The sequence below is a fragment of the Aricia agestis genome, chromosome 14, assembly GCF_905147365.1.
Source record: "Aricia agestis chromosome 14, ilAriAges1.1, whole genome shotgun sequence".
Classification (NCBI taxonomy): Eukaryota; Metazoa; Arthropoda; class Insecta; order Lepidoptera; family Lycaenidae; genus Aricia; species Aricia agestis.
Window position 1 is genome coordinate 8769664 of NC_056419.1, and position 18402 is coordinate 8788065.

Sequence of the window (18402 nt, forward strand, 5' to 3'; positions counted from 1 at the left end):
CGGAAGTTGCTTTCCATCAGGTGACCCGTTTGGTCGTTTGCCCCCTTATTTCATAAAAAAACCCATCCAATGACACCCCACACGATGGGGTAGATGCGAAAAAAATATTCATCCCCGCTGGATGTGAAGGGAAGGTACCACAAAAAAATATTTTTTTAGATATCATATACTATTTCGTTGGCATCATTAATATGTGTATTCATGTCAAATTACAGCTTTTTAGGTCCTATAGTCTCTGAGCAAAACCGCGGACGGACAGACAGACAGACGGACGGATAGACCGAAACATACGTGGGAGAGCCATGCTTCGGCACGAATGGGCCGGCTCGACCGGAGAAATACCACGCTCTCACAGAAAACCGGCGTGAAACAGCGCTTGCGCTGTGTTTCGCCGAGTGAGTGAGTTTACCGGAGGCCCAATCCCCTACCCCATTCCCTTCCCTACCCTCCCCTATTCGATTCCCTTCCCTACCCTCCCCTATTAGCCTATTCCCTCTTAAAAGGCCGGCAACGCACTTGCAGTTCTTCTGAAGATCATCACACAATCCATCATCATCAAAAACACATCAGAAGAACTGCAAGTGCGTTGCCGGCCTAGTGTCCATGGGCGACGGAAGTTGCTTTCCATCAGGTGACCCGTTTGCTCGTTTGCCCCCTTATTTAATAAAAAAACTATAATGGTTCCTTGTTTACTACTGAACCCTAAAAAGAGCACAAAACTTAATAATACAGTTCTTTTGTGTAAGTTATGGCCGAAAATATAGCCTTCTAGACATATTGGCTCCTTTTGGCCTTAAAGAAAAAGGTCTGCTGGCAGAGATCTCTTCTAGAGATAAGCACATCTATGTACTTTACAAAGGTATTGTCTATTTTAAGTTAGTTTAAAAAAAATGTACTTACCTACCATCAAAGAAAGAAATTGATTCAGTCTAGCAAATAACACTAGAAATAATTTATGTTTGCCGGGTCAGCTAGTAAATATATGTATAACCAACTTACCCAGTTCCTCCAGGATGTCCATGCAGTTGGTGTAGTCTCCGGGCTTGTCCGACTCGATCTCGGACACGTACTTGGTGTAGAAGCTGCCCCTCTCGAACAGCAGGTCGGAGCCCCGGCCTCCGAACAGCAGACCCATCTTAGTGAACTTGACCAGCACCAGCCGCACCAGTTCGCCCATGTACATGCCCGATATCATCTTCTCTTGCCTGGGAATACAAAGGATCACATTAAAAAGCAGCTCTGGATTTATGTATAGGCAGTAGAGGCCATGGCCTATGGGTGGCAGCGTCCTATGGGCTATGGCGTTCTAGGATGGTGGCAGAGTTTGTAAATAGGGGCGGCAAAATTAAAGTGACTTATACTCATAACAATATAAATCTAAAATCCGGCCCTGTTAAGAGGATTCCACACCGCCCTTTTTTCCATACAAACGCTGTCCCCTGTTTCCTCCCTGGATAATGCTAGTAGAGTTATAATTTTTTTCCTGAATATCTACGGCCACTAATACAATGTCCCTGTGTTTTCTTTTTTTTTTTTTTCATAATTTAATTATTAAATAAGATATGAACGTTCAAAAACCCAAAAAAATGGCCAGATTTTCCACTGTGTTCAAACGTCCAGAAAACAGATTTGGCTAGATTATACAAAAAAAGCAAAACATAGGAACACAGCTCAAGCCTTTTTTTAATCTTTAATGAAAAAAGTACTTAAATCGGTTAAGTTTTGGAGAAGGAATCAGGGGACAACGAATCGTTGATTTTCTGGATTTTCTGCAGTTGTCTCTATCGCGTTCTGCGGTATAGGCTTGAGGTAAGGGAGACAGCTATAGATATTACACGTACTTTTTTTTCATTTCTCTAGCCCCTGTTGTATCCTCTTAAGAAGACGAAAGATTGGTACTTAAGAAGTGTTCTCATTTGTAATCAAACTAATGTTTGATAATAATAATAATATTTTGTATTGCGTTATGGAAATCCCACAGTGGTAAGTGAATAATGACGCAGATATTATAGGTACAACAGGATAATAAAAGAATAAAACCCAAAAGTCGAATAAGAATGGTTGATGAAATGGTTTCCTTACAGAAAACTAATACAGAAATCTAAATTACATTAAGAAACACTTGGGTGGGTCATAAAAAAATGCAGGTCTACTAGACCGGTTTTTCATATTTTATTCTATTGTACGTTTCAAGTAAATTTTACAATGTACGAGCTCTGTACAGGGTATAGATAGTACAGTATGTAAATAATAAAAAATGAGTAGTGACGCAACAACAAAACAAATTATGTGCATTTTTGCGACCGTCCGCTTAGGTATTTCGCGATCGCGGGTTCCTCGCCCGTGGAAGTTTCCTCGAGATAAAAGTACGTACGTAACTGCAGATAACGCGGAGTACAAATATCGAGTTTTTACTATGTCTCGAAGTCAAGAGGACATTATCAATCTTGGCAGGCAGCGTTTCGGTGACGCGCCAATGACGCGCGACGTATAAAATAAACATGGCTATCGAACTCGGCGGACGCACGTCGCGAAAAAGATACATCTAAAAAATAAACTAAGGAAAATTTTAAACTCCTATGTGATCTATAAAATTCAATGCAACGGACGTTTTCGACGAGGTAACGACCGCGGACAACAAGAAACTTAGGTCGTCTCGGTTATATAATCTGCTCCGAATTGTTATTCAGAATGAATTTAAATAGGACATTCGATAGCGAATAAATCGAAGCTGCTCGAATTGACTAAATTACTACAACCAATACGTCGAATACGTCAATTAGGCGCCTAGTTAAAACAATCATGGTACATTCCGTTTTGACTTCGTCCTATAGGCATGATCTTGATATTTGGTGTCGGACGTCATGTTTCATCGTGTAACCGGTGCGAACCAGTAATAACTGGCCGAGGCGGGTGAAATATTCGCGAGGAAGTGATAATTGAAGGTTGTGCGGTCGCCGGCGACACCTGTCACCTGTCACCGACTACGTTGTCTTATCAACTGCACCACTTATTTCTAGTGGATTACAGTGCCGTAAATAGCCTTTTTTGCACCCTGTGCGAGCTTCTATAACTGCGCCCTTGTTTTTTTAGATATTATAGGTACCCAGAGCCCGGCAAACAATGGGTATTTAGTAAAAGTTTCTAGGAATCCCCGATCGGTAAGCGGTAACAGTACGCAACGAAGCTAGTACAATGACTAATTGCGACCTCAGTCGCAGCCGAGGTCAATGATCCTTATACTTTTAATTAAATCTCGCTGGATAACGGTTTCATTTTACTTTCCATTATAGGTCGTCGCTGGCAAAAATTTTAAACAGTATCTGCCTTGGTATTAGTTTTTTTTTTATGAAATAAGGGGGCAAACGAGCAAACGGGTCACCTGATGGAAAGCAACTTCCGTCGCCCATGGTCACTCGCAGCATCAGAAGAGCTGCAGGTGCGTTGCCGGCCTTTTAAGAGGAAATAGGGTAATAGGGGAGCGTAGGGATGGGAAGGGAAGGAAAGGGAATAGGGGAGAGTAGGGAAGTTAATAGGGTAGGGGATTGGGCCTCCGGTAAACTCACTCACTCGGCGAAACACAGCGCAAGCGCTGTTTCGTGCCGGTTTTCTGTGAGAATGTGGTATTTCTCCGGTCGAGCCGGCCCATTCGTGCCGAAGCATGGCTCTCCCACGTATATTCGTAGCGTGGCATAGAGAACAGAAAACGCAATATAAATTCTACGAGTAAAATCTCTTTCTACGAACTAGTTACGTACTTACAAATAATAAAGTAAATAATATGTACGATAGATCACGTTTTTACAAAATACTTATACTGAGAACTTGTGCTACGAATTCCAGTGCCTAAACCCGGCCGCACATAGTCCGAATTCTGATCAGAAACAGTTGAATTTCGCCGGACCGCCACCCCGCACACTATCCGAAATATCCTTCCGGCGAGTTCGAGCTCACTCGGCTCAGTACAAAATGTAAGAGGCAGCGCGGACGTTCAACTGTTTCTGATCAGATATTTCGGACAATGTCAATATAATCTGTCAATATAACTACGGACACCCCTTTTGCTCGTTTTCCACGGACAGTCTATCGAAGAACAGCGGGGCTAAAATGGTCACATTTAGCAATTCCTCTCAATCAATTCAGCAAATTAATTGTCAAAAATATCAAACTGACAAATGTCAAATCAGTACAAAAATACAGAAATGAATTGCAAGCAGAGTTGCATTTTGCGATTTTAGAAAAATGAATCATATCATGATTCTTCAAAGCGACCATTTTAGCCCCACTGATACCAACGATTATATAAATACAGAACGTTACATCATTAATTACGTTTTCACATTGGAATCTTTGTATCTTGAGATTTATTGCCGATGTATTAATTTATCATAATACAATTGTTACTTGTAAATTGTAAGCAATTTTACATTTTAAATAAAAATTTTGTGAAGTTCTGTAGTAAAGATTACCATGTAGATAGCAGTTTATGCATTTATCAAAGGGTTGATTCAAGTTACTGGCCTTCGTCAATAAAATTAATTCTACTGATAGTGGCACGACGTAAAAGATATTAGGTTACAGGCAAAAAAAAAAATAAGTCACCGAAAATTTTTCGAATCCCAAAAAAAATTGTTACAAAATACTTACACTTGTTTGCCTGGGTTGATGGAATTAGCGTCAACATCCCTGTCGAACTCAGTGCGAATAAAGTCCAGGGCACCATCATCTCCGAATGCGCCCCACTCTGTGTTGATCAACAGTTCCTTCTTGCCGGGTGGGCCATCGAACAACTCGCAGTTGTCAGTCTTCTCGACGTAGCAAGCGTTGCTGCCGGTACCTGTTTACATGAAGCCGTAAGTCAAATTGTTTCAGACAAACTTTAACCAAACCCCACGTAAAGCTAAATGCACAAAAATCTAAAACTAATCATCGGTTATGCAACAAAAATAATTGGCACGTTTTTAACAACAAAGTAACACAATACTACTTTATACACACAAAAGACATCAATGGTTAAAATTACAAAGCAACATCCAAAAAAAGTTCAAATAATAACGATGTCGCCAATTATTAGGTACCTGTTAAGTATAAGGTACATACTACAGTCTACATAGCAATGTCACAAAAATTAATATTAGTGGAAGGACTGATATTAATCCTAACACAATAACATTAAAATCTTCACACAACCTTGTATTAAACACCGGTTTTTGTTAAAACATAACATGCAATACACAGAACAGTTTACATCATGGAAATGACATTGCAAAATCGTACCAATGTATACTTATGAAAAGCGAAGCATGACGAGACAAATAATGCCAAAAACAATAAATGAAAAAAAAACCAAAAAAATTTCAATGTGTCAAAGCATGCGCTACAAGTTACCACCACATCTGTAATCCTTATAGACCTACCAACGATGAGTCCTATTTTGCAGTGATGATTTTTCCACGCACAGGACATCAAAGTGCCCGTAGTATCATTCAGTATAGCGCATATATCAATCTGTACGTCCTACAAGAGTGAAAAAACATGCGATTAAGTAAAGAATAGATCATTCCAGTTGATGACCCGTGAACGCCCACGATTTGTTGATGATGATTTATAGAGGCTTTCATTTGACAATCCCCAGATTTAGAAGTTCCATAATTTTGATAATATCTTACAAATTTTAAATAAACATGCTTTGTCAGATATTACAAAACAAATTAAGCAGAAGCTCCAGTAATTGTACTAGGAAATGAGTAAATTGAAAGTAGATTGAGTTGGTATGCTATTAATAATGACCCAATCAATAATATTATAATCATGCAAATGAGCCCAGTTTAGAAAAAGAATTCAGGAAAGAATGCAATAAAACCCGTTGTAACTTTTTTAATGTTTCCCAATTCTACAATAAATTAATGTGTAATAAAAAGAATGTTAACCGTAGTCGGTACTTTAGCAACATTAACCATCGTTAACTAACAAATTTAGGAAATATAAACCTGCCTTTTGCCTGCCTGCCGTTGGTTCAAATAAGTATTTTAACTAACATTCTTATCTAGACACAAAATATTTTGTATCAGGAAATTTTTTTTTCGCTAAGAGTAACACTGCCTTTAATTCTGAGAATTAATCACGCGAAAGCCTCTACTCGGCTCTCCGTTGGCTGAAAGATCATGCCTTATAGTACGAGAGAGCTGAAATCATCGTCAACTCACCGATGATGACTGCTATTCGGGCATCACGTTTCTTATGTGCACAGGACATAAGGCAGCCGGTCGCATCGTTTAGGATGCCCATCACAGAAATGGAAATATCCTGCAAATTTCGTGGTACACTTACAATTTCTGATTAATCTTGTTACACACTGTACAACTTATTTCAAAAATTCTTACAGCTTTGAATATTTGGAAAATTAATAATGTCAGTACTCACTCCTCTCCTCGCGATGGCATCCTTTAGAAGTTGTACGACATCTTCGCCGACTACACCAGAGCAGGAGAATCCTTTGGTCCACCGTTCTAGAATTCCTTTGGTCAAGCCCAGCTGTTTCAGGGGGAAACTGAAGGTGAATCCGAGGGCCAGCCTCTCGTTGAATACTTCATGTTCCTGAAACATGATTAAATTAGTATAAGTAAATAATATATAGGGTAACGCCTTGTTTAAAAAGCCATGTTATGACTTTCAAGCGATTTAAAAAAACACAATTTCATTTCGTTTATAATCCGCGCAATCCACGAAGACGCGCCCCACTACTCTTCCTAATCGTTTATAGTATATGCGTGTGTTTGGTCAATGTTTGAGTGTTATCGGTACACACTAATTACCTATGAGTGCAGGCTCACACTACAGTAAATAGACCAATTAATAAAAAGCGTCACGGTCAAAGGGAAAAATGCTCACCCAAAAAGTGGTGGGGCGCGTCTTCGTGGATTGCACGGACTATACCCATAGCAATAAATTTAATATGCGAAATATGATGTACCTTCATGAAATTAGCCAGACATTCGGCGATGTGATCGAATAAAGCTGTTCCCGTGCCGGTCATTATATGTTTTGGTATAGCGTAAATTTTGGACTGCATATCAAAGTGGTTTGGTCCTAGATTTATAATAAGAACTCTGAAATTTGTCCCACCTAAGTCCAAGGCCAAAAATTTGCCTTTTTCTGAAACGAAATAAGCCCTTTAGTTTTGAATTAATTGTAGACTTGAATATCGAAATTAGAAGTAGTTACACATAATTTGTTTTTATTAAATCATAACTCTGAAGCTTAGCGTACCTGTTCCGTTAGGTAAATCCTGAATATAAGTAATAAAGCATTTCACTATTGCTTTTGAGTGAGTTTCCTTGCCGAGGCCGAGCAGTAAAGCCTTGTTTAGCCTGTTCATAATCTCTCTGAGCTGATTGTCGTTTATCTGAAGGACTTCGCATTCTTCCCGTATCTGCAAAAAAAAGCTATTTTAAGTACAAAAAAACGATATAAATTAAAACCTATAAGTGTACAAGAACAATACTTTCTTTGAAAAATGAAAAACGTATCTAGGTTTAATAAGGTACCAGTTTCATCTAAATGGAAACCATGCATGATGCAACCCAATAATTTTATATGCATGTCATCCTTCGATCACTAATATGTCATCTCTACTTTGTCTTTACTAGTACCTTCATTATTGTCACCCTACTCAAAACAAACTTGCGTATGATAAAAATTTTGTTACTTTTAAGTTTTAATGTACCTAAGCTGATTATTTTTTTATGAAAACTAAACGATGTGTCTATCATTGTTATTGAAATAATTAATTATAGAAATACTTAAAATAGTTGTATGTTTTCAAAGTGAAAATAAGAAGTGGTATTAAAATATAGAGTAAATATTAATAATATTATCTGACATATGATTTATGTCAGATTTTCCTGAATAATTTAAAGTCAACGTTGAGTAGGTAAGTTTATGAATCTTGTACGTTCGAATAAATTTACCCAAGGTTAAAGGTCACAAAACCGGCTTTTGTAAATATCCCATTTACTATGCGGTTTTTTTTAATATCTCGTTATTTTGTATAAATTATGGTTGTGAATTTATAAAACGATTATGGCATTGCTAAATTTGTCTTTGTCTTTTGGTTAGATGTAAGTACGTAAATTATTAAACATTTTCAAATCGTATCTAATGAACTAAAAGTAACACATAAAAACGAAGTGATGAAATGAAAATCCAACAGTCATCATTAGTTACTATTATCACAACTTACAAGTACCACATCGATAATAAATAAAAATAAAAAGATACATTCAAAAAAGTATTTAAGTAATATTAGAAAAGATGTGACCTTTCAATCAATATCTTTCAATCATAAAAACGCAGTGATGAAATGAAAAACCAACAGTCATCATTGCTTATTATTTTTACAACTTACAAGTACTTACATCATTACAAAATAAATAAAAATAAAAAGATACATTTAGAAAATAATATATTGTGACCTTTCAATCAAGGCTTTCAATAATTAAATAAAGGCTATAAGTAGTAAAAATAAGAGGTAATATTTGCTATAAGTATATTATTCTACCTCCATAATTATTTTTTATTTGGTAGGTATGCTCACGGTTCACATTGATATTATGTTTATGGGTATTGGGTAAAACTGGCCCTTTTTGGAATTAATTTAAAAAAAGCATTTTAATACAATATAAAGGTTTTGACTCCTTTTGACGGTAAACTAGCCGTTTATTATCACTACGAGTTTCACAAGGTCAAAACGGTCATTACAACACTACTGCTATCGTTGAGGTTACTTTCTAACGAATATAATTCCGAAACGATAAAGCCGTTTAACAAAAAAATAAATTAACCACTCACCTGGGGTAAATGATTAATGGCCATACCCATTTTGAGATATTTGTATGTTCACTTTTGTTCAATAAAACACTACGCGGGCCGTTTCAGACACGACTTACCGAACCCGCGAAGAAATAAGAAATACGGACCGTTCGAATACAGTATGTGTACACTGTACTCAGACACCCGCGGCTGCTAGCGATTGTGCTTATTTCACTTCTACACTGAACGTTGGCTCGCGTTCTTTTTCATTCATAATAATAAAATACTGTTATCTCGTTCGCGTGCAAAAATTTTACGTAAGTTAGAAGAGTACGACACTATTTCGCGGCTTGAAATGGTTTGCCGTCGAATTATATACTTAAAATTTTAACAAAGTAGAAAACTTTACTTCTGAAATATTCAGATTCATTCAGGGGATATAAGCTATGCTTATTTAGATTTATTTAGCCATTATTTTACATTGAATTGTTATCTTTTTCTGCCGCACGGCGCGCCTCTTGTTGTTTGAATCTGATTGGGCGACGCGTGGGCTCGCTCGCTACGTCACAAAATTCCTCGCTGTCGACGTCGATGTCTTTCTATATTTACAAATGCAATACTTGAGGGCCATTGCGCCATAAACCTTTTGAATTTTAAATCATTCTGATTATGGGTTAGTAGTTAGCTAATAATATTACTTGTGGATGCCTTTTACAACCTATAATATTATGTTAATATTAAAAAAGATTAATCTTTTAGACTATCATTAAATTTTATCAATGAAATGATTACAAAAGAGAATGAGTAACAAAAAATAGTTCATTGGGTAAGTTTTTGAAGTCAGAAGAACGCGTATTTACTATTTACAGTGTAAGGCAACACAACCTACGAAGTAATTTACTAATGGTAAGTACTTACTCGTAAACAGTGTTGCCAGACGGCCAACTCGGTTTCTCCCCAAGTGTTCCCCGAAATTCCCCCAAAATTCGGGATTTCAAGAAAAATCCCCCCACAAATTATAAAAGAAATTTTTTGTTCATTATGAATGGGAATTTCACAAATGGATACGATGAATGTACACTATTTCGGTAATAGCGTCCAATCTTTACAGAATCAGCATCTTCGCGAGCTCCTTGATCATTTTTATGGTTCCGTAAGTCGTAACCTAAGGGTAAAAACGGGACCATAGTACTTAGATTTCGCCGTCTGTTCCCAGATTTTTTCCTCCAACAATCCCCCCAAAAAATTGTTCCCCCCAATTTTCCCCCCATCACCTAAAAAAACCCCCAAATTTGGGGGGATTCCCCCCAATCTGGCATCACTGCTCGTAAAATTACTTAATAAAATATTTTTTTGTTTATTTAATTATTTTTTTATAATATGGATTGTAAACCTAATTACAAAATTATTACAAATCTAACAATAATTTTAAGATATTTTTGTTCAACATTCGCGACTCACATCAATTTTGTTATTTCCAAGGTTAAAAAAAGAATGCAATGTAAGTGTTATGTGTAATGTGGTTAAAATGTTTCAGTGAGAGGACATACTAAAGTGTGTCCTTTAAAGTGAAAATTTAATGGTTTCTTTTTTGTTTATAACTCCCTTGGCTATTTTGTCGTGAATTCTACAAGTAATTATAAGGTGAAGCTGATATTTGTTTATTATTGTTTTAAAAAATAATCCAAGGATACATTTTATGAAAGTACTTTAGTAATTTATTTCATAAGTTCTTCTTTATATTCCCTAGGTGATATGATATTTAAACTTAATATATTCATAATTGCTTTTACAAGTTTTACTCGATCTATTTTATTCAAATTTTTCAAATGTCAAGATTGTATTTTATCTTGTTCATTTGTATTAATTTATGTTAATACATATTATTAGGAGAAGTCTGAAGGTATATTTAAAGTCTATGTATTTTTTATTTCAACAAATATAGTTCTATTGACTAATTGCTGGAGACTTAAGTTTGCGATACCTAGTACAAAGTATAATAAATATTTTGATAAATAAATATTTATACAAAAGATCTGTTAATTATTTAATCCTTTTCTAACATTCCACACATGGAACAAGCATTCAATCAAGTTTTTGGTGATCTAATTTTACAGCTTCCTTATTCCTGTTATGATCAAAATTCGAATGATCAAGTACAAGCTAAGGAACTTTTGATTTCACTACAAATACTAAGTATGTATAAAGTTATGCATTTATAATGTAACTTCTGAGAAAATGTACTATTGTTGTGGCTGTAATGCGGTTGAGTATTATAATATTTTATGTTAAGGAACAAAGGATAATTTATTGAATAATGAAACACCTATGTTTTTTTTTTTATTTCTTAATTTAATTTTTTATTTAAATTTCTCGCTTTAATGGATGGTATCAGGAAATCTGCAAATTACCTAGTTCAGTGTTTCCCAAACTTGTCGAGATCGCGACCCATCTACAAGAAAGTTTAAAGTTCGTGGCCCACCTTGTGTCATGAAGACAAAAAAGCAGTGGTATGTTGCTGCCGCAGCATTTACCCGTTAATTCTTCTCGTAGTTCACCACTATATCATCATCGTCAGCCTACTGACTTTCACTGCTGGACTTGGGCCTTTCCTAAAGCTCGTCACCACACCCATTTCAATTAAGGCGAGGACAAACCCCATTTTGTTATTTTTTGACCCCCGGTTTACCTAGTTCCAATTCCAATTCCATATTTTTTACATTTCGTTATTATATAATAACGAAATATAAAAAATATGAGATATAAAGTACAATATTTTAAATGGTTTAAATCATAAACATTTTAATAAAACGTAATACTTTGGCTGCAATTAATTTACAAACTCACCTCCGTCAAAACACTTTATCATCGAAATATAAGTACCTACATATTAACTAGGATTTTATTTGAATAAATTGTTAGTGAATCTATATTAAAAAGGTCTGAATCGAACAATTTTGTTTCTTAATATTTATTTCCAAAGATATTTAAAAAACACATAAAAATTACATATAGAAGATCCGGCCCTCGAAACTACAATTTTATACTAAGCTAAAATGAATCTTTTTGCGATGCGTACACGACTACGGTTGTGTGCAAGGTTATCGTTTTGAAATTGAGGTAAGTGCTCGCCTTAAGAAAAAAGAAAAATTTCAGTATTTAGTTTTTTTGGGTATTGACCAAGGCTGAAAAACCCTTTTCACAAAAATACATGAGGTAGTGAAAATACATGAGGTGACTCGTAATTATTTGCATTCGAATGCCTCGCCCCCGTCCCGCACGGACCCACGACGACGAACGAACGAGTAAAATGACAATCGAAAGAGTACAAAGAGTCGTCCCATAGTTTCAGGGCCCACCCAAAATCTACCCGTGACCCACCAGTGGACACTTTGGGAAATACTGACCTGTTAATATGCATATTAACGTATTCTGCATTCTAACGGTGGTAAGTATTATATAATTTAATAATCATAATTTTTATTTCAAAAAACCTATATTTTTTTCGTAATAAAAATTATGATTATTATTTCGGATTTAATTAACAATTTAAATAACCATTTCTTATATTATACCAAACCACTCTTCGATCATCATCAGACAGATGAATCAGTCTGAAGTATTACGATAATGTTTTGCTCACGGACGTAAAAAAAGTACGGACGTAACCTTCTCTAATCACGAGTGAAGCCTAGTTATGGCCGCCCGTGTAGGACGTGTGCGTGATATGAGGGTTGCCATATAAATCATAAATTTCCCTACTTTTAAATTTTGTAAACTCAGACAAGTTAAATGTATTTTTTATACTTAAACATATTTTTATGTTTTTTTCGCTTCAGAAATGTAAGCGGTTGTTAAAGATGTCATAATGAAAATATTATTTTTATGACACTATAGATAGAAAAAAAAACACATATTACGTACAGAGAAGTATATTATTTACATAACATTATTAGTAATAATGATTATGTACAAACATTTACAATAATAAAATTATTACTAGCTATTTGACCGAGCTTTGCTCGATATTCGATAAAACACGAATAAAATGTCATTTTCTAAAAATAATTCCTAGCTAGACAGATTTATCGCCCCCGAAACCTATATAACAAACCTGTATACGAAAAGATATAAGATACTTAAGTCCCGTAACCCGTATCTTCAAACAATCAAGTAATGTTAAATAAATAATGGCTTGTTAAATCAGTTAACGGCCTGTTAGAGCTATCGAGAGTTCTACCATGCGCTAACGTCAAATCAAATCACCTAACATGGTGTTAAATTTATTCCTGGTCTAGAGGTCCATTCAATATTTTCATTCCTACTAGGTCTCAATGACGCTCGGGTGACTACACCAATAGCACCTTCCCTCCCCTACTACTGAAGGAAATCTAAGACAACAATTTTATCTATGGACGCTTCACACCACGTCAGTCTGACCCCGTGCTAAGTACCTGAAGGACTTGTGTTACGGGTACCAGACAACGGAAATATATTTAATACTGTTATACTATACATATATTTAAGATTTTTATTATATGATACACATATTTAATACACACCCATGACCCAGGAACTTTGAAAACTTTTTGTTCCGTCGACAGGATTCGAACCCGCGACCCCCGGCTTGAGCCACCGACAGCCCACCCATTGAGCCACAGAGGTCGTCAAACAACAGTTATATCCACTTTTGTAAATTAAGAAATTAATAGGGGTGTAGACTATTTTTAGGAAATATATTTTTTTTACAGATGTACCATCAAGGAAGTTGATTCCTATGCAACTGACAGACCAACGTTATTTGGTCGAATACTTATGTCAATTCAATGTTAATTGTGATCTGTCGGCTGGGTTTGACGTAACGCAACCAAACTACTTATGTCCCCGATTTGCATAGGAATCAACTTCTCTGATAGTACATAAGTATTTTGATACACCTAAAAATATGTATAAAAAATAAATACACTCTTATTTCAATTAAAAAATCACTTATTAAATATAAAAAAATATTATAAAGTTATTAAGTAAAATATGTCCATTTTCGGTAATTCTATAATACAAACTCTCAAAAAAACAATAATTTGTATTAGATTTCGTTTACTGTCTACACCCCTATTATTGTATTCCTGCCTAATTACTGGTCAATAGTATGCTAAATACTTACATGACACTAATAAAAGACAATAAAATTAATTATTTGATTATTTAAAAATAATTTAAAATTTTCCCCGGATTGGTGAAAATTTCCCCACTTTGTTATGGACATTACTGACCTGTTGAAGTTGAATTAATATTTACATTATTTTATCAAAATACTTTAAAAATATGTTATCTTACCTATGAAATATTATTCCTTGATGTTTTTTGTGTAAGGTTGTATTGTTCTTTCACCATTTTACAACACAAGATGGCATATTTATTTTTATTTATGAATGACAAAGATGTGTCACCGCGATGCAGTCTAATTGCGTAATGGCGGTACGATCGGCTTATTACAGTGCGAGTGTTTGTGCAAGATGTGTACATATGATCGCCTGGGCTTATTAAGGGTGCTTCACTCATTTCTTAATGGCGATCCGTCCGTATTTTTTTTACGTCCGTGGTTTTGCTATCTTAAGATAGCAAATTTCACGCTATCGATAAACCCTAATCGATAAAGTGAAATTTTCCATCAGCTCTTATACGATAATGAAAAAAAAAAAGATTAAAAATATTTCCAATGAAAAGATCAAAAACTCATTTTTTTTACGTATCTGGTCCTACGAAAGTGAAGTCGAGGTAATCCAGCAAAAAGCCAGATTATCGTAATCTAAAAATCATGCCTCACTATGTTATCTAGATTACCACGACCGTGGTTGGAACGATCAATTCAGAAATAGATATAACCAGTTCTATCTGGTTTTTTATGTAAATATCACACTTGATAATGACACTCGTCGAACACAAAAAACAAACTTAAATGGAAAAGTCGTGTCCTCCAGCCGGATTAAGCGATCACGTTAAAGAGTACAATGAAAATATGTAAAATAATAGCTGATTGACGTATGTAATAGGTACTTTTAGTAAGTACCTTTTACAAATGATTAAAAGGACAAAATAAATTCTCGATTTTTTTCTTAATTAAATTTTAGTTGAATTAAAATCCCGTCCTATTTATTCTGTAAATTGATTGACAAGGACGATTGACGAAAAAATTTGTTGACCTTCATCGTCCTTTGACCTTTTGAAAGTAATCATAATCATAATCTTTATTTGCAATAATATGGTGTGTACATTAAGATGTTACAATATGTTAAAAGTGTCTTACATATTATTGTCGTTTTAATCGACATGCAAATATTTAATGAACATTTTGTCAAATTATAATAATATTATTAATATAAATCCTTCTTAAAGTTATTAGTTATTAAAACATAATTATAGTCAATATTTTTTTTACCCATAAATGTCAAACTTAATATAAAATTTTTACATCGTCATATTTTAGTAGATAATGGAATTAAATAAAAAATGAAAAATAAAAAATGTCAATTGGTCGGTCAAATTACAAATTAAAATTAATTAAAATAGGTTAATTAAGTACTTACATTAAATGTCAAAAGGAATTGAAAATTATCAAAGTATACAATTTAAAATACAATAATTAAACAAGAAATTCTAAATAATAGCAGAAACACAATTTTTACCTAAACAAAACATTTTTTTCATTTTGTCTATCTTCAAAGAATTCTTTATTTGAATAATAACATTTGTCCAAAAGCCAAGAAAATAGATTATTTTTAAATTTATTGTAATTTGATATACTTATTTTTAATATTATTTGGTAACTTATTATATACTTATATTTATGGACATGATAGTAGCATTTCTACGATAAATTTATAGGTTTTGTTTAGGTACCCAATTTTTTTCCTTGTGTCTACTAGTTTCCTTGTTTTTAGTAGGAAATAGATATTGGTATTTTCTAACAAAGAGACAGATCTCAAATATATATTGACACGGTAGGGGAAGTATTTTCAGGTCCTTAAATAGAGGTTTGCAATGTTCTAAGTAGCCAGCTCCAGCTATAGACCTTATACATTTTTTTTGAACAATGAATGCCTTTGATACGTCTGTTGAATTCCCCCATAAATCATAATATTAACCCATATCTTAGTATAGATGCAACATAACCGTGGTATGCCATAAGTGCGGCATTAACAGAGGCTATATTTCTAATTCTTCTTAAAGCGAAAATGAATCTATTCAATTTATTACACACAAAGTAATAATTATTAATGTTCGATTTGCGCTTGCGTAAATAATTTTTGGAGTTTTTAGTTTTTTTTTAACAAAAATATTACATAATATCCATAATTTTTTATTGCTAAATCTCATTTTATAAAATATTAATGTAAATATATAAACTACGTGGTAGGTACATACCTATCTACAAACGCATAATTGTTTATTGCAATATAAATTTAATGATTTTTAAAAGTCACAATACTTTTCAATTTACGGTCTCTATTATGATACTTATTTGTTTTAAATTTTAATTGAGTACCTATATGGTACTCAATTATATATTAATATTTTATTATGTTTAGTTAATAAATCTACTAACATCGACTAATAAAATATATCCTGAACGTTTATTTTAGAAGGTTATGTTTGATCTAGATATTTGACAGATATGGTCGATGACGGGCGACGGCTCTACATAGAGTGCACCACAGATTAATATAATAATTGATGTAGCAAGGAGTGCAATCTATCGACCTTCGATTTCGTGTGTAAAATGAAACGATTTATGAACGCAAATATTAAACGTAGAGTAAGTGAGTGCACTCACTGTGTCCCGCGGCTGTCGCATATCGATCTGTTCCGTCAGTCGCATGGACCGAGACAGGAGGTGATGAATGAGCAATGTCGGAGTCCACAGGGTGCTGTCATAAATTCCACCGGTACCAAAAATGCGTCGATATCCGCGTTCGAGCGAATACCGGTTCGCGGCGCGCTGGCGAGTCGCGTACGAGTGAAAGGAGATTAACACCACGCAACTCCGTGTGCGGTGTGCAGTCGCGTGAGGGTCACCTTGACGCGGCCGGCGCATGTGCACCACACCCTCGGCCTCGGCCCCCCGCCACCCCGCTCCCGCGCCGCCGCCGCCGGCCCCCGCGTGACGTCACGCCTGGCCCCCGACGCGCCGCGCCGCGGCCCGCGAACAAAAGCCCGCGTCTCACGTGACTCCGTTCACGCAACACCACGAAAATAACACAACTTTTTAATTCCGTCCCATGCTGCAGAATGGCGACTCTAATCTCTACATTGACGCATCCCAGTTTATGTTCCGGTCGCGAGGTAAACACCGAAACGATGTACAACCGCGCACATTGAGCATAGTGCAATAGCAACGAAACTTTGTAATGTTTTGTGTAAGAAATGAACGTGTTGGAACGGCCGAGTATGATGCAAGAAGGAATAAACAGGAGTAGATTAAAATTTTGTGCAAGAAGGAATAAACAGGAGTAGATTAAAAGTTTACAGAACAAATAATAAAGACGCCAGTAACTAACTCTACATAATATAAGTAATGTATTTTGCCTATCTATATTACTTTGTAGCTTGTAGTAATCTACATTCTACACTGTCAACTGTAGTAGAGTCTCAAGTACTAGCGCAATCCTAAGCAATTCAAGGAAATCCATGTTATAAACTTTGGAGAAACGATTAAGCACTCTATCTTCTGTAATCTCTAGAGGCAATTTTATCGCGACTTTTCCTTTTGGAATTATTTGTATTGAATCAAGTTGCGAAATTACAGGAAAATATTGCGCACGTGTTTCAAAATAGAGGGTGTGTCAGATTGACGTGATGTCATGGTGACAAGTCCGCACTCCGCGTGCGTGCTCATACGCACGTGCGTCATGACACGGTTCACATCTCCCCAACATGGTCATTGCTCGCGTCTGCATATTATCAATGTTCACCTACTATGTTGCATTTTTACTCTGCAACAACTGATAACGGAATCCTTTAGTTTTACTAGTAACGTATTTTTTTATGAAATAAGGGGGCAAACGAGCAAACGGTGATTCTTCGAAAATACATATTTAAAAAATTAAAAAAGTACATCGTCTTGTATAATTTTACAAAACAATTTGATTGATGGCCTAAGAGCCAGCGACAGCCAGAAAGTTTTCTTGTGTGTAACCCATAAAGAGGTAAGAACGACCAGCAACCATGGAATTTCGGTCTCGGTTACTTTCGGAGATCTAGTTCTGAAGGTCTATCTAACCTTCGATAAAATGTATATCTCGATATACATATTATATAATATACATATTATAAACATATAAATAAAATTGGAGTGTCTGTTTGTAATATTGAAATAATCGTTTTTACTACATGCATATGAATCTATATACGCTACATACACCAAAACATTTTTCACAATTTTTGTCTGTATGTCTGTCTGTCTGTCTGTTTGTTCCGGCTAATCTCTGAAACGGCTGGAGCTATTTTGCCGGGACTTTTTTTGGTAGCTAGCTGATGTAGTGAGGTGTAACTTAGGCTACTTTTTAACCGACTTCCAAAAAGGAGGAGGTT

The 18402-nt window shown here is 35.3% G+C and overlaps 1 protein-coding gene across 5 annotated transcripts in view; it reads right to left on the reverse strand.

The window, feature by feature from the left end:
* The window catches only part of LOC121733501 (hexokinase type 2), a 44813-nt gene that overhangs the window by 18094 nt on the left and 8317 nt on the right, over positions 1 to 18402 (reverse strand). For 2 of the 5 annotated variants that reach the window (XM_042123762.1, XM_042123761.1), the window contains 6 exons: positions 7270 to 7432; positions 6974 to 7155; positions 6424 to 6597; positions 5418 to 5517; positions 4648 to 4837; positions 1000 to 1205 (listed from right to left, as the gene is read on the reverse strand). In XM_042123762.1, coding sequence (XP_041979696.1) covers positions 1000 to 1205; positions 4648 to 4837; positions 5418 to 5517; positions 6424 to 6597; positions 6974 to 7155; positions 7270 to 7432 — 1015 coding nt within the window. Of the gene's footprint in view, positions 1 to 999; positions 1206 to 4647; positions 4838 to 5417; positions 5518 to 6206; positions 6307 to 6423; positions 6598 to 6973; positions 7156 to 7269; positions 7433 to 8850; positions 9048 to 16645; positions 16866 to 18402 lie in introns of those variants that run through there. The other 3 variants (XM_042123758.1, XM_042123757.1, XM_042123759.1) reach the window with 3 other exon arrangements.